Source organism: Macaca fascicularis, chromosome 13, assembly GCF_037993035.2.
Source record: "Macaca fascicularis isolate 582-1 chromosome 13, T2T-MFA8v1.1".
NCBI lineage: Eukaryota > Metazoa > Chordata > Mammalia > Primates > Cercopithecidae > Macaca > Macaca fascicularis.
In genome coordinates, this window is record NC_088387.1 from 53,423,330 (window position 1) to 53,449,109 (window position 25,780).

Sequence of the window (25,780 nt, forward strand, 5' to 3'; positions counted from 1 at the left end):
TGAAACTATAAAAATTCTAGAAGATAACATCAGAAAAACCCTTCTAGACATTGGCTTAGGAAAAGACTTCATAACCAAGAACCCAAAAGTGAATGCAATAAAAACAAAGATAAATAGATAGGACTTAATTAAACTAAAAAGCTTCTGCACAGCAAAAGATAATCAGCAGAGTAAACAGACAACTCACAGAGTGGGAAAAAATCTTTGCAAACTATGCATCTGACAAAGGACTAATACCCAGAATCTACAAGAAAAAACAAATTAGCAAGAAAAAAACAAATAATCCCATCAAAAAGTGGGCTAAGGATATGAATAAACAATTCTTAAAAGAAGATATACAAATGGACAACAAACACATGAAAAAATGCTCAACATCACTAATTATCAGGAAAATGTAAAGCAAAACCACAGTGCGATATCACCTTACTCCTGCAAGAATGGCCATAATTTAAAAATCAAAAACATAATAGATGTCGGTGTGGATGTGGTAAAAAGGGAACACTTTTACACTGCTGGTGGGAATGTAAACTAGTGCAATCACTATGGAAAACAGTGTGGAGATTCCTTAAACAACTGAAAGTAGATCTACCATTTGATCTAGCAATCCACTACCGGGTGTCTACCCAGAAGAAAAGAAGTCATTATATGAAAAAGACACCTGCACATACACTTTTATAGCAGCACAATTTGCCATTGCAAAAACATGGAACCAGCCCAAATGCCCATCAATCAATGAGTGGATAAAGAAATTTATATATATCTATATCTATCTATCTATCTATATATATAATCACATAATAGCACTTGTTAAATGAAAAAAAATTAGGGTGGTATTTGATAAATGGCACAAAGTAATAGCCTATGTTTTAAATTAGACTTCATGTTCACAACTAAAAACAACTAGGCTAAGCTATACATTTACACAACCTCTATCTCCATAGAAATAGTTTATAGTTTTTCTTCAGAAAAACTTTCAAATTCTGTTTACTGTTTTCTTGAAAGTCAGCATTAGTAGAAACAAAAACCTACCTCCACTGATTGCTGGTACTGAAAGGTTTTGATCACTTAAATGTTCTGCTAACATCCAAGCTGGAAGGATTCTTTTCCTCTCGGCAAGGATTCGCTGCTGCTTACTGAAGTCTCTATTTTCACCTAGGAAAGACTAAAAAGGCACCTATAAATTACTAAAAATAATCACGTCTTTAATGAATTTGCAAAATATTTGCTTTGCAGAATACTACCATTAAAATACCCATATGCAACTGTAGACTGAGTTCATCAAATTTCTTGAACAAAGAAATTATTTCTATTAGTTTAAATGTTGGATTACTGCCATATTCTCTAGAGCTTAACTTAAAATCAGCAAAAGTAGATAAATGCTAGCAATATTATCATAATAGGCCTAATTTCAGTTGTCTTTTCTGCCTTCATCATAATTTGAAGAACATATTATAAATGGATGAGATCTCAAATTTCTCACCACACTATTTGTGGGAGTCATCTGGGTCTTGGCTATTTCTGTGCTTCCTTCCAGTTGTGAGGCACCAGTAGTCTCATGAGGTAAATTAATCACGGGGGATTTTGGTGTTTCATTCAATATATTATCTTCATCAAGCATTTGACTGTTTCTATAAGATAAAATAGAAACTTGTCTTTAATTTTAACACTCTTCTGCTGCCTTAGAACTACATCTAAGTTATGTCCCTTTTCTCAGACTTAGCAAAAACAAAAAAGCAAATTATAGTATATTAGAATAAAATATATAGACTAGAATATGTTCTTTATTTCCTACCTGCTGTATTGCCATAAAATACATCAATCTTTCCAAATCATGGGCCTAGAAACCACAATTATTTTTGAGATGTGTGTCAGCCATCTTTCTTAAGGCATAAGAGCTCTTTATTTAATATTTGTCCAGATGGTCCACAAAAATTAAGATCACCACCCAGCCTCTAGAGAGAAAATGTAAACTGCAAGGGCATCAGCTAAGCTAGTTAGATGCTTGGAGAAAAAAATAAATAAAATTCTGAGTTTAAGTTGACACACTGCTACCGAAGTTCAGGGAAGTATTAAAGAGCTACTTATGAAATATCCCCAAACTTGTAGTATAGCTGCAAGCTAAATGTTCTGGAACAGGAACATCCATGGTCACATGTGGGACATGCCAGCAGAACCAATTACCTCATACTCCTGCAATATGCAGTAAGATCATCCAAAGTTGTTGGGTTATTATTACTTACGTATGCATAGACATGATCCAACAAATTTGTCTTTTTGAAAATTTGAAACTACAGATGAAATACTACTCAGAAATAACAAGGAGTGAACTTCTGATGTGTACAAGAATATAGATGAATCCCAAAGGCATTTTGCTAAGTGAAAGAAGTCAGACACAAAAGGTATATTGTATTACTCCATTTATATGACATCATGAAAGGTAAAGCTAGAGTGACAGAAATCATATTAATGGTTGCCAGGGATTAGGGGTGGAGTGAAGGGACAGACTACCAAGAGCCATGAGAGAACATCTGGGGAAATGGAAATGTTCTATATCTCACTCTAGTAGTATTTTAAATGACTATATTGTCATTTTTAGTGCACTGAATTGCACATTTAAAAGGGATGAATTCTACTGTGTGTAAATTGTCCTCATTAAATGTGAATTTTTAAAAACTAAAGACATAAGATTTTAGAAGTGTGTCTAGCTGACAAGAGTCTAATTAACCATTTGTTTTGTTTGTTCATTTTAGTATTTCTTATACGGGAATAATCTCCTTCAAAGGCAGTCTTCAATTTCAATGGCAAGAATTAGCCAAAAGAGCAAATTTACTTAGAGTAAATTACTATGCAGCATCACATTTTTTGTTCATTCAGTCAATATTTTTAAAACTTCTACTGTGTGTCAGACACTGCGCCAGGCGCTGGAAACATATCTTGGAAATGTCTGATTGTCCTATCTATGAAAGTTCACTCCACTACAATACCCAGACCCATTTTACTCGTAGGTTACAGATGTACTTCCAAATTATAATTTTTTTCAAGTTTTCTTAATATTTAACATGAAAAACATTAATAAACATTCAAGAGTAGTGATGATTTTTCACAATTTATAGTATTAGGAATTAAGTAACATCGTCAATTCCATTTCTAGTTTATTTTCTATTCTGGCATAAGTCTGAGATGAATTCATACACACTCTATAGTCCATATGTAATTTGTATTAATAGTTACCCACAATAAATGTAATAACAAAAAAATCTCAGAACAAAATTCTCTTTAACATTTCATTCAAAAAAGTACAAGCACAAATTATTCTATTACACATTTATTTAAATATCGAACACTGTCACTGTGATATATATTTTTATTTTATCTTCAAATACTTGTATGAGTAATCAACTATCACAGGATTTATAAAGTATCATTACAGAATATTTTAAATAAAAAATTAAAACTTGGAAAGTTAAATGCAGTCTAATAAAGGTAATAGAGTTATCCTTTTTTATAATCACTTTATTGAAAAATAATCCATATAGCCATAAGATTCATCCTGTTAAAGTGTACTATCCACTGGTTATTAGTATGTTAACAGAGTTGTGCAACCATCACCAATATTTAATTTTAGAACATATTCATCACCTCAAAAAGAAATTCCATATGCATTAGCAGTCTCTTCCCATTGCCTCTTCCTCCTGCTCCTGGCAACCATTAATCTACCTTCTGTCTCTATAGATTCGCATTTTCTAGATATTTCATATAAATGAAATACAGTATGTGGTCTTTCATGTCTAGCTTTTTCACTTAGCATAATGTTTCAAGATTCATCTGTGTTGTAGCATATGTAAATATTTCATTCCTCTTTATGGTCAAATAATATTCTACTGTATGACTACACAATACTTGTTTATCTCAACAGTTGTTGGACAGCTGAGTTATTTCCACTTTTTGGCTATTATGAATAATGCTGCTGTGAACATAGATGTACAAGTTTTTATGTGGGTACAGGTTTTCAGTTCTTTTGGGTATATACACAGGAGTGGAAATACTTAGCCACATAGTAATTCCATGTTTAAACTTTTGAGGAACTGCCAGAATATGTTCCAAAAAGGCTATACCATTTTATAATCCCACCACAATGTATAATAGTTCAGTTTCTTCACAACCTCACCAACACTTGTTATTATATTTTTGATTATAGCTTTCCTAGTAGAGGCGAAGTGGTATCTCATTGAGGTTTTAATTTGCATTTCCCTGTGACTAATGATGTTGAACATTTTTTCATGTTCTATTGACCATTTGTATACCTTCTTTGGAAAAATGTCTATTCAAATCAGTTATGCATTTTAAAATTGGGTTGTTTGCCTTTGCATTGTTGAGAATTCTTTAGATATTCTGAATGTTAAGTCTGTTATATGTGATTTACAAACATTTTCTCCCATTCTGTGGTTGTTTTTTCACTTTCTTAACTGTGTCCTTAGAAGCACAGAACTTTTAAGTGTAATGAAGTCCAATTTACCTACTTTTTCTTTGTTTGCTTGTGTTTCTGGTGTTATAACCATTGCCTAATGCAAGGTCACAAAGATTTATACCTGTTTTTTTCTAAGAGTTTTACAGTTTTAGTACTTATATTTAGGCCTCTGATCCATTTTAAATTAATTTTTATATAGTGAGCAGCAAGAGTCCAACTTCATTCTTTTGCATGTGGATATCCAATTGTCCCAGCATCATTTGTTGAAAAGACTATTATTTCCCCCATTTAATTGTCTTGACACCTTTGTCAAAAACCAACTGGCCCTAAATGTGGGGGTTTAATTCTGGACCCTCAATTCTATTTCCTTGATCTATACGTCTTTCTTTACACCAGGACTGTCCTGATTACTGTAGATTCATAGTAGGTTTTGAAATCAAGAAGTGTGAACCCTCCGACTCTTTTCTTCTTTTCTGAGATTGTTTTGGCAATTAAGTTATTCTTAAGTCTTTCAAATATATTCCAAATTTTGTTTAAATATGTTATGCATTTTCATATCTTTAATATAAAATATGCTACTATTATGAATGAGCTGGATCTAAAAATACATTTTAAATAATCATAAATGAATTCAGAACTTGCATGTTATCATACTATCATGACATTTTCATTAATGTTTTATTGTTTCTTCAATATCAGTGATTAAAATTAGTATTTACAAGGAATCTACGTACTTAGATTTTCAACAATTTGAAAAAAAAGTAATGACATATAGCAAAGGATTTACTTTACTTTCCTCATAAGTGTCTTAAAATAAATAATCTCCCTAGAGTGAAAATGTCATACTTCCTCATCAGCAATGAAACTCAGCTATGAAAACAAAATGTTATACTTATCACATTATCACTCAATTTAATATCTTCAGATATTTCATTAATGCATTCAAAAAACCAACACTTACTAAACACCCACTATTGGGGAGGAAGAATTAATATTAGTGCTTCTAAGTGAAATGTGCTATAATTGAATTTACTAAAATATAAAACCAACTATTCTCTTTCTTATTTGGTTTTCTCTTTGACTTCTCAAAAAAGCATGGGTTTTGGTACTCCTGGCAGAATAATTTCACAGATACATATGTAGAGAAAAGAGTGAAAAATGAACAAACTAGAACTGACATGTATAGACTTAAACGTTCCTTCAAAATAGGTAATGAGTAGGACTAGTTATACAGAATCTAAATACTATATAAAAAACATTTTAATGTGAGTAAAAGGAAAAACTAAAGAAATGACAAGCTTTTCTATGGTTGGTTTGTGGTTCAGATCCCTCTCTTAAATTCACACTGGTTGGAAGAAAAGAATTATGGCAAGGGAGTCCTAACAACTTCTACAAAGCATATAAACTTTTTTCCTATTCTTTTTTAATGTCTTAAATATTTAAACATGCAAAAATACAGAGAATATATGTAGTCTATCTACATATCTATGAATATAAATACTTGTGTATCCACCACCCCAATAGAAACATTTTCTCATATTTGCTCCAGATTAATTACAAATACAATTCAAGCCCTCTCCATACCAGCCTCAATCTTGTTCCTTTCCCTCCCATTCCTTCTCCAAAAGTAAACATTAACCTGAATTTGATGCTTATTATTCCCATGCATGTCTTTATACTTTCATTATTTGTACGTATGCATCCATTATTTTATAGAAATTATGTATGTTTTATATGTTCATAACCTTTTTGATTTTTTTACTTCAACATTATGGTAGGGAGATTTATCCATGTTTTAACCTGAACTCTCTCTTAGTTCATTCTCGTTCATATAATTATAGGACTACACCAAATTTATTTAGCCTTTCTGCAGGTGTTTTCACAATTCAAATGAGTGCTATAGTAAACATTCTCATACAGCAGGGGGTAGTTGGTAAGAGCATCAACTCTGGAAACAGCTGGCTTGAGTTTGGATCCCACCTCTGCCATGTATTAAGCTGTGACCTTGGGCAAGTCTTAATCCTCTGTGTCCCAATTTCTTCATCTGTCATATAGGGATATTAACAATATCTAGTCCTCATAGACATTATTATGAAGAACAAAAAGTTCATACATGTAAAGCTTGTACAACAGTAAGCAGTGTTTTTATGCGGTTGACCCTGCAAAACAGAGCTAGTTCAAAAAATGGGAAAATCCCAACGATATCAAGAAACGTCTAAAAGTGTATTTCAATGCTTCCTATCTAATACATATCTAATACCACTTCCCCTTGCTAGCAGACAGTGGACTCTCCCTCTCTGGAAATCAGGCAGCTGCCTCCCCTGGGGTAGACATCTCTCATGATGATACTCAAATTCAAGATCTGCCCCCACCTTCCCTCATGGCTTCTAGTCTAATAACCAGGGTTACCTCATCATTACCTGACTACAGAAGTACTGTCCTTGCTTCAATAGGAAACTAAATACTCATTAAGAAGCTACAGGACCTAGCTACTGGCAGAAACCACAAGAATGTGCCTGTAATGGTGTGACATAGTAAGAAACGCATATTTTGGTCTTCATTTCTGGTTCCTGGCTAGAGCTCCGAAACAAATGAAAGGAGCATCTTTTGTTATTCACAATATACCCCTTTAAACCACACCTGAATGTATGTTAATGAGGTGACTTTTGGAAAGCCTCTAAGGATGAAGGGCTAGTTGTTAGGAAAACCAATCATGATTAGAGGGTAGGAACTCCCAGCCTCACCACCAGGGAGGGAAGAGTGGCTGGAGATTGACTTAATCACATTGGCCAATGATTTACTCAATCATGCCTTTGTAATGAAGCCTCCATAAAAACCCAAAAAGACAAAGTTCAGAGGACTTCCAGGTTGGTGAACAAGAACGTGTCCATGTGCTGGGACAGTGGTGTACCCCAACACTCCACTGGAACAGAAGCTCTTGTGCTGGGGACCCTTCCAGACCTCACCCTATGTATCTCTTCATCTGGCTGTTAATTTGGATTCTGTAATATAGCACTTGTAATAAATCAGTAATCTAGTAAGTAAACTGTTCCTGAGTTCTGTGAGCCCTTCTAGCAAATGACAGAACCCAAGGTTTAAATAGCCTGAGAAAAGTACAGTGCTGTGAAAGTGGGTTTATTTTCAGTTTCATCAATACGAAAAAATACAAAATTCACTAATCCCATAACCTGATATATTTAAAGTGTGACACTGGCCTTAAAGACACTGGTCTTTCATACTAAGGGAATAAGCTAATTTGAATCAATATAAATGAAATTTAAATAGACATATAATAGTTTAAATACGTTATCAGGCAATGATCATACTGTGTTTCATAAGGATGCACATTTTCCTAATTTTTGAAAAAATTATGTAATTCTATTATGAAAGTTTACTGTAACAAAAAAAATCAGTTCTTTACATGTCTCATTTCAACAGCTAGTTTAAAATAGCATGCTTCATACATGTATGATAAAAGAAAAAGACATGTATTTTAATGTAGTAAGCAATGGTTAATGAATTTCATTTAACTAAAAAGCAACTTCTTGACATTTTTTTCCACTTACATTTAAGCATTTTTAGATATAACTTATATATGAAATGCACATATCTGAAGTGTGAAATTTGATTAGTTTTGACAAATGCATACACCCACATAATCTGCTCCCTTAACAAGACACAGAATATGTCCATATTTGTTTAAAAGCTGAAACAAAGTCAAACAAAAAGTTCCTTTGTCGCTTCTTACTAGTCAATCCCCTTGGAAACAACCATTGATTAAATTTCTCTTTAACAGATTAGTTTACTTATTACAGAATTTAATATAAATGTAATCATATAATAGACACTGTTTTGTGACTTGCTTTTCTTTTTGGTAGATTCCTCAGGATTTTCTAAATACACAATCATGTCATCTGCAAATAAACACAGTTTTACTTCTTCCTTTCAAATCTGATATATTTTATTTTTGTTGTATTCCCAATCTTAGGGGGAGAACTTTCAACATTTCACTAATAGGTTTTTTGTAGGAAAAAAGTTTCCTTCTTTTCCTTGTTTTCTCAAAAATTTTAAAAATCATGAACAGGTGTTGAATTTTGTCAAAATTATTTTTGAGCATCTATTAAAATGACAGTTCTTTAGTCTGTTATGGTGAATTGCTTTGATTTTTATATGATAAACTAACCTTGTATCCCTTGGACAAGCCCCACCTGGTAATAGAGTATTATCCTTTTCACATATTGCTGGATTTGATTTGTAAACACTTTATTATGAGGAATATTGAACCGTAGTTTTGAGGGTTTTTTGTAAAATCTTATCTGATTTTAGTATCTAAATTATAGAAGCTTCCTAAAATGAGCTGGGAAGTATATCCTCTTCTATTTTTTGAGAAAAAAGAATAATATTGGCAATATTTCTTCCTTGTAAGTTTAACAGAATTCATTAGTGAAGATCCTTATGGGAAATACTTAAATTATGAATTCAATTTTTTAAATAAATATAGAATTCATCAGATTTCTATTTTTCCTGAATCCGTTTTGTTTTTTAAGAAATGTACCCATTCATTTCAACTGCCAAATTCATTGGCATAAAGTTTTACATAATATTTCCTCATTACTCTTCTAAGGTCTGTAGTATCAGTAATGATATCCCCTCTTCTACTGTTGATATTGATAATTTGTGTTTTCTCACTTTTTTCTCGGTAAGCCTTACTACAGTTTCATCAATTTTATTAATCTTTTCACCAAACCAGCCCATAGCTTTACTGATTTTCTTTTTGTTCATTTTCTATTTCACTGACTTCTAGTTCTTACTTTTTTTCTATTTTCTTTGGGATTAATTTGCTTTTTGTCTATCCTCCCAAAGTAGAAGCACAGATCACTGGTTTTATAGATTTCTTCTCTTCTAATACAGGCATTCGACTATAAACTTCCCCCTAAGGGCCAATTTAGCTGCATCTCACAAATTTTTATGCTGTTTTCAATATCACTCTGTTCAAAATGTTTTCCAATTTCCCTATGACTTCTCTTTGACCCAAGGGTAATTTAGAAATGTGTTATTTAATTTCAAAATATTTGTATATTTGTGTAGCTATTTTTAATGATTTCTGAATTAATACCATTGCTATCAGAGAACATACTCCGCATAATTCTGTCCATCTACTTCTATAAGTCTAGTTTATGCATTCTATAATTTAAAAGCTGAAATGAAGCCAAGTGATCTTCTAATGAAACTAAAAAACCTAGTGTATGAATTTTAACTGTAAGTCAGACATCAGTATATTTATTCTAATACCTCATTTCCTCAGTTTCCCTGTTCTATAGTTTCTGCTATTTTTATAAGACAGAGGAGTTAGACAAGTGTAAGTTGGAAGTTAATACCTTAATAAAATTCAAAAAGGTAAAAAAATGAGGAAAAGGTAGTCAATTTCAAATTAACTATATTGAATACTGTTAGATGGAAAATACATTCTGAATATGATGGTAAAAGACACCACCTATGGGAGCAACTGCTATCAAGGCATAGTAAGTTTCCAAAGTCAAATGTTTTCTAGAAATAGATACACATGTGCGTGTGCACAAAACACACATACATGCACATGCCCGCACACACACACGTACACACACATTACACACCTACTCTATCTCCAGTTTAATGGTTTCTACTGGTTCCTACCAAAGGATTTGTGATGGCTGAGGAATTAGATTAAAAATAACATTCTTACTCTCATTTCATCAAGACTTACCTTAAGGCACATTCCATTTCCACTTCAGAGGGTATAGAGAGAACGCGGAAAATGTATTTGTCAACTAACAAAGAAAAACTATCTCCAGGATTCAAATAGCACCATAGATTTGTCTTCAATGGTAAGAGCTGACTCTTCTCTGAAGACTGATAAAAACACGGATTTGTGTGTATCTAACAAATTAAAAAAGAATATAATTAAATGTTAAGATATAATACAATAATGTTGTAACTCAAAATTACGACAAAAATACAATTAAATATGAATTCACAACTTTGGTATCAAAACAATTTAAGCATAAACTTAGACTTAAAAGTTTAATAAATCTAACTCTTATGAGTACCATAATTATTATTTATATATAAAAGAGAAAAGAAGCTATGGTATACCTCCCATTTCTCCAGGAATCAAAGAAAAAAAGCAAAGTTATCAACTAACTGGTTAAAAGAGTCTTCTATTTTGCTTAATAGAGACAACTGGACATCACAAGAAGAAACATGAAAAATAATTCTTAGTATGGAAAAACTGAGTCCCCCAACTTCCATATCCAAAACGCACTAATTTCCTGACAATGGCTAGTTTCCTTACCATTTATTTTCTCCTACTAATTTCTTACTACAATTAAAAAAGAAGAAACTACAATGCTATGGTTTGAATGTGTCCCCCAAAGTCCATTTGTTGGAAACTCCAACCCTAAGGCAACAGTGCTGACAAGTAGGACCTTTAACATGTAGGTCATAAGGGAAATGTCCTCATGAATGGATGGATTAATGACATTATCACAAGAGTGGATTCATTATCTCGGGAGCAAGTTTGCTATCTCAAGAGCGAGTCTGTCATAAATGCAAGTTTGGCCCTCTCTTGCTTACTCTCTCATGCATGCTCTCTCTCCATGTAACGCCTTCCACCACGTTATGATGCAGCAAAAAGGCTCTCACCAGATGCGGCCCTGGCATTTTAGACTTCGCAGGTTCCAGAACGGTGAGCCAAATAAATGTCTGTTCATTATAAATTACCCAGCCTCGGGTATTCTGTTATTGCAGCACAAAATGAACTAAGACATATGGGAAGGAAGATTCTAATCAAATCTCTCAGACAAACAACATGGCTTTCTTTCTACCTCCTGAAAGAGGAATCGCCTTATTTGTTTAAATGAAACTCCCACTATGAAGATCATCCACATTCAAATCAAAGTAGTAAACAGATCTCAAAATTAGAACTATTGCAATATCCACTATTTTAAATTATGTTTGCCACTATTTCCATGTTAGCAAAGATAACAAGAGTTGCTTCAAAAAACAAAAAAGACCTATTATAAGGTGCCTTAAAAATTCTAACCAGATTCAAGCTAAAATTGGCCATTTCCATAAGTCAAATAGTCTTTTTGTCATCAATATCACTGGGTTTTTAAAATAAATAAGCTTTAGGATATGACAAGGTAATCTACATAGTGCAGATCTTTGTGTGTGTGTGTGTGTGTTTTTTTTTTTTTTAAAGCACAATCTTATATAGAGCACCTATCTCTATTACCCTTCCTTCTATCTATTTCATCAGTTTAAATGAGACTTTTTCTGGAGATATCACAGCAAAGTAATTACCACCCTGGGAATGGACATATGCTGAGCAATAACAACAACAAAAAAGACACATTTGAAGCTAGAATGAATATAATCCACCTGGTTCTGACCATTCAATTTCATGAGAATCTGGCCATACATCATATTTCTATCCTTTAAATCTGTGTTACAAGAAAGCAGTAAAATAAAACTCGGAGATAAAGAGCAGAGGTAGAAATTTAAAACAGAGATGACACAAATTTGGTCGGCCATTATTTTATTAGTCAAACTATACATAAGATTGCATAAGAATGGAGATGCAGTGTGATTTATGCAATATTATATTCCTAAAAAGTGTAGTGAATGTTTGATTTTTAAATTCAAGTTATAATTTTAACAATGTTTACAAATCTTTCACCATGCTAACAGCCACTCCTAATTTCTCTCTCTCAAAGCTGTCCTCTGGCTCTTGGCAGGTTAAGCTTTTGAGTGCAACAAGCACATGACAAATCCACAGGATCTGAGCTTGTGTCCACTGCTGAACTTGGGAATCGTGCCCTGTATTCCTCAACCTTTTGGGCAAAGGCTCCCTTTCCTTGAGTATGTCATGGTCTTCAGAGTCAGGAATGTTGAACTAACAAGAGAAGCAAGAGTCAGAACAGGAATCCACATAGCTTTGGTCTGAACTCTGAATATTCTTTAAGTGAGGCTTGCTTCTGATTATAGGCTAAGGCCATGTTTTTATTCATGAGCATTAAAAAAATTCAGATGAGTCTCTAAACAACGTTAAATACTGACATAGTCCCAAACTTACAAAGGCTAGGATGTTAAATACAATGGCATAAAATTGTAAGAGTGGAAAAGGTAAAATGCTTAAGGAAACTACATTTCTTTACAAAGGTATCACAAACCCAAAGATAATGCAATATTCTGTTTGAGTATATTTTCCTCAGTGGAAAGCACTTAATATTTAAATTATAGTTGGTTAAACATTGGTAGTCAGCAAATCCAGCCACAAAGAAAGTGAACCCATGACTACGGTCCATGATCATCTTTTCCTTTTCCTAAAACTGTTCATACAGGAGATTCCAAAATGAAGAATAAAAATGACATTAAAGTCTAATGTTTGATCCTCTAACGTAAACCTAAATTCACATTACTCACTGAATAAGTTAAAAAATCAATGTCAAACTACGATATGCTCCAACTAAAATGCTACACATACATGAAGTCCAAAAGGTAGTTTTTAAAAAGTTACAAAGTATACAAAAATCTAACAATATTAATAAACAAAAAGGAAGATTACACACCAAAAAATTAGGAATGAAAACAATGACATAATTACATAAAAAATAAAAGTTTTGAAAAATAACAGAATACTGTAAATACTTTATAGCAATACATTTGTAAATATGGCCAAAATAGACAATTACCTAATAACACCAAGTAGATTTTTTTAAAGTATGTTTACGTGTATGTATGTGCAGCCTGTTTGAAAGTATTTAATTTTTTTTTCTTTTTTTGAGACAGAGTCTTACTCTGTTACCCAGGCTGGAGCGCAGTGGCGTGATCTCTACTCACTGCAACCTCTGATTCCAGGTTCATGCAATTCTCGTGCCACAGCCCCCTGAGCAGCTGGGACTACAGGCGCCCGCCACCACAACTGGCTAATTTTTGTATTTTTAGTAGAGATGGGGTTTCACCACTTTGGCCAGGCTGGTCTCAAACTCCTGGCCTCAAGTGATCTACCTGCCTTGGCCTCCCAAAGTGCTGGGAATACAAGCATGAGCCACTGCACCTGGCTTAAGAGTATTTAATTATTATAGAAAGGAGATTGAATTGGACTTGTAATATTTCAAAAGTACAATCAATAATTAAAAATCTTTTCAATCCCTGCCAAAACCCCTTTTTCTGAATATTCAAACTTTTCTTGATACCACAAAAGTGTTAAGGATCCCCAACTGCTTCATGAGACAAGTTTAACTTTGATTCTAAAAGCAAACAAGGGCAGAAAAATATTGGCAAACCCAACCTCACTGTGATTAAAAGATATAACTACCTACATGAGAGACGTAATGTTGGTGTGTGCCTTTTAACAAATTCATGAGATTATAAATTCAAACTTCAATAGGTTATGCTATAACTTTAGAAGTGGTGCAAAGGATGCATTATCCCTGCAAAAAATGGAACTAAAATACAAATCAATTTCCTACAGCTTTCTCTTAGAGTTATCATTAAATATTAAAGAATGATAGATGTATACCCCCCAAAAGCACCTTAATTTCAGTGTTTTTCTTTTAATTTGGATAGCTTTTTTTTACAACAAAATAAGTTGAGGAAGGCTATTATTATAGGATTTTCTAGATATTTCACAAGTACACTTTTAATTTCAAGAGAAGAAAAACAATCTCAATTCAAGAACTTTGTGCAATAAAAAAAACCACAAGCACCCAAAGATGTATATATTGAGGGTCAATAACAAAAGGCAAAAAAGAAAAACTACAACTTATATGTAGTTATAGAGCTACTGCCTCAATCATCCAAGACCCCAAGTGAGTAAGATTTTATTAAAATGAAATAAAAGCACCGACAGCTATGAATTTACCCTGAGGGCATAACCAATCACTGGTGATACAGTCATTTACAAAGAACATCATCATCAGTTTGCTTTTGTAATGTCTTTTCTCTCTGCTGATACTAGGCTGTAGATTAAATTTAAATGACATATAAAAAAGCTAACATCCTCTCCTCATGAGCTAGCATCATCTCCTCATGCACCATTTCCAAGAACTGCTGGAGAGCTACAGCATTTTTTGTAGGAGACATATTAGAGGGAAAAAGGCAGAAAGTCATTCAATGTAAAAGTACAAATTAGTAATTGCCCTAATTGCATTGAACTCTCCTTGTCAAAGCTATTTTTTTATTTGGTGGTAAGTTTAGATTTCCAAGTTAAAGAAAAGCAGAAAAACATTTAATCACTTAAATATAATTTGGGGTATGCAGTATACAGATGGGATCATCATAACAAAACATTTGCTATATTCATTTATGTAATTTTACAAATATTTTTAACTAAAATTTCCCTCTTGACATTTCATTACACTTGTATAGATACCTTGCTTTAGTAGATCAAAGAATTTGTGACTGATGAGGGAACAGAGAATAAGTGATATTTAACAAACATTAAGATAAAATGAATGAACTAGAAGTCACTTGTCCATCTCATTCTGATTTTCAAGATCTTTAAACTTCCACTAACAATTAAAATCAGTGTTAGAAATTCTCTAAATGTCTTTAAATTGCACCTTGTAGACAGTGCAGCTACAATAAGCTGCTAAATAAACACATCAATCTATTTCAAGATAATGGGCATTTTATTGAAACTATATTAATATAAACAAGGTTATTAGCTCGTCAGGTTTCTAAGGTGCAACTCAAGTCTTTAGCCCATTTTTCTACTAGATTCTTTATTTTTTTCTCATTGATCAAAGGCATCTGTCATATGTTTTGGATAGCACTCCTGATATAGCTCGGATATGTGTCACTGGCCAAATCTCATGGTGAACTGCAATCCACAATGCTGGAAGTGGAGCCTGGCAGGAGGTGCTTGGATTATAGGGGCAGATGCCTCATGGCTTGGTGCTGTCTTAAAGATAATGAGTTCTCATGAGATGTGGTCATTTAACTAATACAGAGCGGCAACTCCCACTCTATATTAGTCTGTTTTCACCTAAGACTGGGTAATTTACTAAAAACAACAATAACAAGAGGTTTAATTGACCCACAGTTCTGTAGCCTGTACAGACAGCATGGCTGGGGAGGCCTCAGGAAACTTTCAATCAAGGTGGAAGGCAAAGGGGAAGCAGGCAAATACTATATCGCTGGAGCAGGAGAAAGAGAGAGAAGGGAGAGGTGCTACAAACTTTTAAACAACCAGATCTTGTGAGAACTCACTCACTATCATGAGAACAGCAAGGGGGAAATCCAATGCCACCATGATCTAATCACCTCCTACCAGGCCACTCCTCCAACACTGGAGATTACAATTCAATGCAAGATTTGGGCAGGAACACAAATCCAAACCATATCACCCTCCCACTCTCTCTTGCTTGCTCCTGCTTTCAACATGTGATGTGCTGGTTCTCCCTTTGCCTTTTTCCATGATTGTAACCTTCCTGAGGCCTCCCTAGAATCCAAGCAGATGCTGGCACCATGCTTCATTTCATGTAAAGCCTGCAAAACTGTGAGCCAGTTAAACCTCTTTTTATAAATTACCCAGTCTCAGTTTATAGCAACACAAGAATGGCCTAATACAGAAAATTGGGACTGGAATTGGGGCATTGCTACAAAGATACCTAAAAGTGTGGAAGTGACTTCAGAACTGCCTAACAGGCAGCAGTTAGAAGAGTTTGGAAGGCTGAGAAGAAGACAGGAAGATGAGAGAAAGTTTGGAATTTCTTAGAGATTGGTTAAATGACCAAATGATCAGCAAATTTGTGACCAAAATGCTGATAGTGATATGGACAATGAAGTCCAGGCTAAGGAGGTCTCAGATGGAAATGAGGAACTTATTGGGAACTAGAACAAAGGTCAAGTACGTTATGCCTTAACAGAGACCTTGGCTGCATTTGGTTCATGTCCTAGGGATCTGTGGAAGTCTTACCTACAGAAAGATGATTTAGGGAATCTAGTAGAGGAAACCTCTAAGCAGCAAAGTGTTCAAGAAGTGGCCTGGTTGCTTCTAACAACCTGCACTCAAATGCATAAGCAAAGAAATGACTTAAAGTTGCAACACATATTTAAATAGGAAGCAGAGTGCAAAAGCTTGATAAATTTGTAGCCTAGCCATGTGGCAGAGAAATAAAAAGCTTTTTCAGGAGAAGGATTCAAGGAGGCTGTGAAGCAACCACTTGCTAGAGATATGTGCACAACTAAAAAAAAAGTCAGGCTAGGCACGGTGGCTCACGCCTGTAATCCCAGTACTTTGGGAGGCCAAGGCGGGTGGATTACCTGAGGTCAGGAGTTCAAGACCAGGCTGGTTAACATGGCGAAACCCCATCTCCACAAAAACTACAAAAAAATTAGCTGGGCATGGTGGCATGTGACTGTAATCCCAGCTACTTGGGAGGCTGAGGCAGGAGAACTGCTTGAACCCAGGAGGCGGAGGTTGCAGTGAGCTGAGATCATGCAACTACACTCCAGCTTGGGCGACAGAGCAAGCCTCCATCTCAAAAAACAAACAAACAAGTTATAATATGCAAGAAAATGGAGAAAAGGCCTCAAATGCATTTCAGAGACCTTCATGGCAACCCCTCTTATGACAGGCCCAGAGGCCTATGAGAGAAGAATGATCTCATGGGACAGTACCAGGGCCCAGCTGCCCTGCATGTTCTTGGGACAGTTCTATCCACATTCCCACTGCTTTGGCTCCGGCCATGGCTCAAAGGACCCACATGCAGCTTGAGCTGCCACTTTGGAGGACGCAAGGCATAAGCCTTGACAGCTCTCACATGGTGTTAAGCCTGTGGGTGCACAGAGTACAAGAGTGGTGGATTCTTGGCAGCCTCCACCTAGATTTCAGAGGATGTATGGAAAAGCCTGGGTATCCAGGCAGAAGCCTGCTGCAGGGGCAAATCCCTTACAAGAGAACTTCTACTAGGGCAGTGCAGAGAATAAATGTGGGGTGGCAGGTCCCACACAGAGTCCTCACTTGGGACGCTGCCTAGTAGAGCTGTGAGAAGAGGGCCACCGTCCTCCAGACCCAAACATAGTATATCTACCAACTCCAGCCTGTGAGAGCAGCCTCAGGGGATGTACCCTGTAAAGTCAGAGGGGTGGAGCTGCCAAAGGTCTTGGGAGCCCACCCTTTGCATCAGTGTGCCCAGGATATGGACATAGAGTCAAAGATTACTTTGGAGCTTTGAGATTTACTGACTGCCCCGAAGGGTTCTGAACTTGTGTTGGGCCTACAGACCCTTTGTTTTGAAACAGGGATGTTTACTCAATGCCTATACTCCCATTGTTTCTTAGAAGTAAATAACTTTTGATTTTACAGGCTCATAAATAGAAGAGATTTGCCTTGTCTCAGGTGAGACTTTGGACCTCGGAGGTAATGCTGGAATGAGTTAAGACTCTGGAGAATTATTGGGAAGGTATGATTGTATCTTGCAATGTGAGAAGGATATGAGATTTGGGAGAGGTCAGGGGAAGAATGATATAGTTTGGGTATTTGTCCCCACCTGAAACTCATGCTGAATTGTAATCCATAAATGCTGGAGGTAGGGCCTGGTGGGAAGTATTTCAATCACGGGGGTGGGAATACCTCATGGCTTGGTGCTATCTTCTGAACAGTGCATGAGTTCTCGTGAGATCTTGTAATTTAAAAGTGTGTGGCTTGTTCACAATAGCAAAGACATGGAGTTAACCTAAATGCCCATCAATGATGGACTGGAAAAAGAAAATGTGATATGCATGTGTGTGTATATATATACACACACACACACACACACCATGGAATACTATGCGGCCATAAAAAGGAGTAAGATCATGTCCTTTGAAGGAACATGGATGGAGTTGGAAGCCATTATCCTCAGCAAACCAATGCAGGAACAGAAAACCAAATATTGCATGTTCTCACTTACAAGTGAGAGCTGAATGATGAGAACATATGGACACAGGGTGAGAAATAATACACAGTGGGGTCTACTGAAGAGTGGAGGGTGGGAGGAGGGAGAACATCAGGAAGAATAGCTAATGGATGCTGGGCTTAATAGCTGGATAATGGAATGATCTGTGCAGTAAACCACCATGGCACACGTTTACTTATGTAATAAACCTGCACACCCTGCACATGTATCCCTGAACGTAAAAGTCGAAGAAAAAAAAAAGTGAGTAGCACCTTTCCTTCCCTCTCTCTCCCTTGCTCCTGCTTTCGACATGTGATGTGCCTATTTCCCCTTCGCCTTCTGCCATGATTGAAAGCTCCCTGAGGCTTCACCAAAAACCTAGCAGATGATGGCACCATGCTTCCTGTAAAGCCTACCCATGAGCCAATTAAACCTTTTTTCTTTTCTTTTCTTTTTTTTTTTTGGAGACAGGGTCTCACTCCGTCTCCTAGGCTGGAGTACAGTGGTGCAATCTCAGCTCACTGCAATCTCTGTCCTCCTGGGGTTCAAGCAATTCTCCTGCCTTGGCCTCCCCAGTAACTGAGATTACAGGCACCCATCACCACGCCAGGCTAAATTTTTTTTTTTTTTTTTTTTTTTTTGAGACACAGTCTCACTCTGTCTCCCAGGCTGGGGTGCAGTGGCATGGTCTCGGCTCACTGCAAGCTCTGCCTCCCGGGTTCACGCCATTCTCCTGTCTCAGCATCCCGAGTAGCTAGGACTATAGGCGCCTGCCACCATGCCCGGCTAATTTTTTATATTTTTAGTAGAGACGGGGTTTCACCGTGTTAGCCAGGGAGGTCTCGATTTCCTGACCTCGTGATCCGCCCGTCTTAGCCTCCCAAAGTGCTGGGATTACAGGCATGACCCACTGTGCCTGGCCAAGCCTGGCTAATTTTTGTATTTTAAGTAGAGACAGGGTTTCACCATGTTGGCCAGGCTAGTCTTGAACTTCTGACCTTAAGTGATCTGCCTACCTTCACCTCCCAAATTGTTGGGATTACAGGTGTGAGCCACTGCACCCAGCCTAAATCTCTCTTCTTTATAAATTACCCAGTCTCAGGTATTTCTTTATGTCAATGCATGAATGGCCTAATTACATGTGCCAATTACATGTATTTTAAACATCTTCTCCCTGTTGTAGTTATCATTTTCATTATAGTGTCTTTTGATAAATGAAGTTTCTTATTTTAATTTCATTGGCTTTTTCCAACTGTTTTCATGGTTCATGCTTTTTATATCTTGTTTAAAAACCCTTCCCTACTCTAAAGTCATAAGGGTTTTTCCCTATATTATATTCTAAGAGTTTTATAGTTGGACTCTCACATTTAATCTACCTGGAGTAGATTGTTGGGTCTGCAGTAGGGGTCTATTTTTTTTTTTTCCAAACAGATAACTGTCCCAATACCATTTACTGATAAAAATTCCTCTTCCCCACTGACACACAATGCTAGCCCTGGCCCAATCAAATTTCCACACACATAAGTCCAAATCTAAGGTTGCTTTCAGTTCTAAAATTTTATTCAACTGAAGGCACTAAAACTTCTTGTTAAGACAGAACATCAATCAGTTGTAACTTAAAGAAATATTTTTGAAGAAGAGACACCCAATACCAAGAGAATCCTGACTTCAAAAATATAACAACAAGAAAATACTACACAGAGTTCAAAGAACCTGGGCTCTCATTCCCATTCTAGAATTTGCTGAGTATTTAAGATCAGACATTCTCCAGAAGGCTGTGACATTCTAAGTTGTCAAAAAAAAGGTACTCAAAAAAGGATAAAAAAGATCTACCTTCTCCCATGTCCAAACATCACACTTACGGGAAAGTTTAGAAAATTACACTAAATAATATTTAAATGATCATACACAGAGGTAAAACGTAAATAAATCATTCCAAATTTTAGTTTTATATCTAATCTCATGAGGAATTTTTGCTCTAGCTTCTAGCATTATTTCTACTACAGTTTTGTACTCAAAAGACACCTGTTAATGTAATACATAGTGGTTTTATGATCTGAGTACCATCTAATTAAAGACTCAGTAGAAGTGAAGAGTATTTTCAAAAAGGAGCCTTTTTATAACTGAACACTGCTAAAATCCCACATGGAAATTTGGCTCACTACATACTGGATAAAATTTAACTCAAGATAAGATTTTCGACTAATAAAATCATCTTTAATGTGGGCATACTTATTTTACATTATTAGTATTCTTTTGAATAGCCACAGAAGTACAAAATATAACTGAATAATTTTCAGCCAAGTGTAGACACAACTCCAACTAAGCAACTTTATTAAAGCTAATTTATAAAACATTTTAAAATATAAATGTCCTTGATTAACACTGAGAAAAAATGTAAATGTTTAAAATATTCATGCATTAGTAAATATGACAGTTTTCTAATGACCTATTTTTGATATAAAAAAATTTAATGCCATGTCAATTTTGTTATAAGAAGGGTTTCTTCTTATCACTGAGTAAATAAAGAGTGTAAAGAGAAAACCTGATATCTACTGAGTTGTCCACAATTCCACTGGTTAATTTGCTCACAAAATAAATGGACACAGTGGCACAGCAGACACTGGAGACTCAGAAGGGTGGTAGTGTGAGAGGTGGGACAGGGTTGAGAAATTACCTAATGGGTACAATGTACACTATTCAGGTAATGGTTATGCTAAAAGCCCAGACTTCACCATTTCACAATATAACCATGTAACAAAACTGCATTGTACTCCCTAAATCTATATAAATAAAAAATAATCATTTCTATATATGTTAAGTTCCTAAAATGAATCACTCACCATTTACAAATATTGTGCTACTATAAATTTTTCAGATATCACTGGAGCAAAAGCAGAGGTGAAAAAAAAAAAGCTATAACAGGAGTTAACAGGTATTAACCAAGAGCTTGCCTTCATAACAGAGTGAAAAGTACTACTAGTTTATTGATTTGTTTTTCTATAACATCTGCATAGTTATCAGCAGGATTTGAATATTAACAACACAAACCAGAAAAGTCTATTCATCTACTGCAGGAGCTGATACTTTCTAGTTTGGTATAAAAAATAACTAGAAATCCACTCATTAAGGACTATTTAAATGATCTACTTACAAAAAATTAAGTACTCGCTATAAAGTTCCTCTTTTTGTTAACATGAATTATAGAGCAGTAAATCTAAATCATGTAGAAAATCAGTGGTAACTAATGGTTCCTTCACTTGAGGAGGCAAGGGTAATATTAAGCCAGAATTGCTATTTTGAAAAAAGTAAATCTAATAAACATGTTCTATTAGAAAAGGTAGGATAAGAATTTCAAGATCTCTCTATTCTTTCCTTTAATATGCTTTAGTAACAACAACAAAAAAACTTATTTTAAGCCATGGTAGTCCATTGGCAAGGTGTTAGAAATTGGGCACTAGAGAATAACATACTTTTGTAAAAATCTATCATGTTCCCACTCCTAGATGTGCCATAGATAGTTCTCACTACAGCGTTTACTCATGCATTCAGCAAATATTAATTAAATACCTACTATGTTTTAGGCACTATGATAAACACTAGGGATACAAAGATTAGTCAGAGTTCCTATATTCAAGGACCTTGTGATCCAGTATGTCATCTCAGAAGAATAAGTTATCTGGAGAGGATACAGAGATGAATAACTAACGGTAAATACAGTGGCTCCTACAGGAGTATTGACTCCAGATATTAACACTTTTTCAAGACACTAAGATAATGCAGAATGACGATGAGACATAAACCCTTTTAAAAATTATTTATTCAAGGTTGAGATAAGGTGAATACATTGAATAATTTTTTATTCAAAAAATTTCCAAGTACTAAAATTTAAAAGATGCTTTCCAAATTTGGAAACAGTTAAACATAGGATAAAAAAGCAAGTACTATCTGTGTAAAAGAAGGAACTAACGCTATAACAGGCGGTTGTATATAAAATATGAAAATACAAATTGGTTTAAAAAGGTTATAAATTAATGAATTTAATTCCATGAAATTTTACCACCATACGATCTAGTCTAAAATAAATGGACCCTCATGCACATATTTCATTCTCTTACACAATAGACTCTGCAAAAGAAAAGGAATAATCACATTGTATATTCTTAGAAACTGGCTGTCCCCGCATATCATCAGTGATTTTGCAGCAGGAAACTATAAAGCAAACAATTAAAATTCTAGCCCTCAACAAAAACTTTCAAATTAAAATCATTTTTCAAACCTCAAAGTTGAACAAGGTCTAAATTTTAGAACTATTCAACTCTACACACAGTGATACAGAATGTGTTAAAATATCCCTATAACATTTAAGTTACTTTGGTCACTACCCCAGCTCAAAAAAACAACCATTACATAGTTATGGGCTTTCTTATTGGGTATTATTTGGCGTATTCAATTTTAAACCAAATCGTAATGTACACATGAACTGGCAGTCACCTTCCATTAAAATTCTAATTATGTAAATGTGGCATTGTCCTATGAGAAAACATACAGTTTTACTCATAGTTTAGATCTTTATCTCCTAATTATTTTCTGGCAATGAGAAGGATATGTTCTGACATTAATTCCCTATTCCCATAACCTTAGAAAATAGGCACCTCTGCTTGGGAACTGAAAGGGTAAGAGATAAAAGTTAAAATGAATCATTAATAACATATTTACCGGTTTGATTCGCAGCTGACCACCTGCCACCTCAAGAATGGCATGTCTTCTGGATACTCTCTTGTCTGTTATCTATACAGTAAAAAAATTAAAAGATTAAGAATGGCCACCTTCTTAAAAAGCAACAAAACAAAAAGGCAAACAAAACCCCTGGCAATGTTTCTGAAATCAGTAGACTAGCTATGAAATACATCATTCATTCAACAACTATATGTTGAAATGATTGTCCTCATTTAACAAATAATGAAACTCAGAGATTAAAAAAACCTGCCCAAAGTCATGGAAGAGTCAACAACAGAGCCTCAAGCCTAGAATCTAACGGATCCCAAAACCTTGCATGATAGTTTCCATTCATGACAGACATCTACTGGAGATTATTACCAAGAAAATTCAAAAATAGGAAAAGTATCTATATAATATGTACTTACCAGAAAACATTTCAAATACAAGAAACATATAGTATGTAACGATGATAAAGGTTTCCAAAGGAAGAGATCCCATGCTCAAGGATCTGGTAAGTGTAAAAGGGTCTGACTGTAGGCTTTGGGGTCAAAAAGACCCAGATCAGGCAGAACTGCATGCAAACTCGGGGGCCACCAGCAGCACTTACGAGTTCAGGAAGGCAAGAAGCGGAATGGTGAAAACCAAACATTGGCAGTAAGAAAGAAATTAGCATTTTTAAAAAATATCTATTTGCTTCCTGTTTTGAGCCAACAGTGTTCTGCTTATGCTCACAATAATTCCTGCATACCAAAGTTCAAAAATTGTTTGCATTTTAAATGCTGACAGTGCCAATCAAAGCTTTCCCTTTTCACTGTAAACGCAATAGTTAAGATTGCCTTTTTTATTTGTGGTTGATTGATAATGAAAACATGTTAAGCACCAATTTCACTAACGCCATAACTACCGACCCCATCTCTTGGTAACCTTGGTATGTAGCACTTGAATGGGGCATTATCCGAATGGGGACCAAAATTATCAGTAAAAAATAGACCATGCCAACACATAAACTCAATTAAACCTATTAGTTCCACAAAAAATGTGAAACTGCCAGGAGTCAGTACTCATTTTTTTAACCAGAGAGCAGTTCCACACTTAAGGCTGTGACATACAGACAGTAATATCAAGCATCACAATGAGTATCACATGAATGAATTTTTTATAATCTATTGTTAGACACAATGGCCATCCAAGAAGTACAAACTAATATCTATTCTTTCAGAAAAAAAGAGGCTAAAAATGTAAAGATTCCTTTCTTCTTCCCAGAATGTACCTTAGCCGGCTAAAAACAACAGCAGTTATCTGATGACTCATTGCATCATTTGCACAGAACTTTCGCTTAAATGTTGTGATTCAACATAACATTGCCATAGCTATTATTCACACTTTACATAGAAATTCAAAGTCCAGAGAATTTAGGTAACTTGGGTAGGTCACTCTCCAAGTAGGCAGTACTCCAAAGCCACACTCTTTTTAATAAAAATAGGTAATAGGGAGGGTGCGGTGGCTGCAATCCCAGCACTTTGGTAGGCTGAAGTGGAAGGACCGCTTGAGCTCAGGAATTTAAGACTAGCCTGGGCAACACAGTGAGATCCCCATCTCCACATAAAGTAAAAAATTAGTTGGACAGGGTGGCATGTACCTACAGTCCCAAATATTAATACTTGGGAGGCTGAGGTAGGAAGACTGCTTGAACCCAGGAGGTCAAGGTTGTAAAGCCATGATGGGCACCACTGCACTCCAGCCTAGATGAAAGGATGAGACCCTGTCTCAAAAAAAAAAAAAAAAAAAAGGTAATAAATGTGAGAACACATTTATACATGACTATACCTACATGCAATCATTCAAAAGTAATTTCAAAATATACACATTATTCTGTGACTGAGAGTAAGCAATTCCTATTTCTGACTTGGATACCAAAATCTCATTACTTCAATACAAACCAATTTTCTAACCAACAGAGTAATAAGCTACCAAATATAAAACTATGGCATATAAAGATGGTTCCTTTAACAGTCCACCATCTTTCTTTCCTCTTTCTTCTTTCCTCTTTTAAACTGTATTTTTTCAGGAAGCAATAAATGAACTTTTCCTATCTCTGTCTTTCTTTGAAGTAGGCTTCACTGACACTACGAAGATAAAAGACATTTTAAGTAATATAAAAGTATAATGTGACCTCTAGTGGACATATAACTCCACAACAGTGTAATTTCATTACAAGCTATGTGTCTTTATAGAATACAAAAAGAATTCTATAAACGGTCTTTGAAATTAACATCACTCAGACATTTATAGTGTTCCTTTTAAAGTAAACCCCTAAATAGTGAATACGTGATAAAATAACCATTTGCATTTTCTCAATGGGAAGTGTAAAGGTTTAATAAATTATCATTAAAACATTTTAATTTCAGGATTGATATACGGAGAGGGGTAGGGAGCAAGTGACAAACAGATTATCCTAAAGATCTGATTATCTGCTTTAACAGCCTATCACTGCTCCTTATACAGAGTGAATATCCAAGACATTTTTATTATTTATTAATTAATATATCAACTGTAATAACAATCAATTATCAACAGCAAAGCACCATTCTAGACTTGTCATGTATCATCTTTTTCAGTCTTCACAAAACCTGTGAAGAAGATACTATTATTATACTTCACTTCA

General features: G+C 35.1%; 1 protein-coding gene across 4 annotated transcripts in view; it reads right to left on the bottom strand.

The window, feature by feature from the left end:
• Positions 1-25,780, bottom strand: part of APLF (aprataxin and PNKP like factor) — a 96,236-nt gene that overhangs the window by 50,617 nt on the left and 19,839 nt on the right. For 3 of the 4 annotated variants that reach the window (XM_005575702.5, XM_005575701.4, XM_074011632.1), the window contains exons 2-5: positions 23,113-23,184; positions 10,212-10,384; positions 1,481-1,628; positions 1,030-1,162 (exon numbers count right to left, since the gene is read on the bottom strand). In XM_005575702.5, coding sequence (XP_005575759.2) covers positions 1,030-1,162; positions 1,481-1,628; positions 10,212-10,384; positions 23,113-23,184 — 526 coding nt within the window. The remainder of the gene's footprint in view (positions 1-1,029; positions 1,163-1,480; positions 1,629-10,211; positions 10,385-23,112; positions 23,185-25,780) is intronic. The other variant, XM_074011631.1, reaches the window with a different exon arrangement.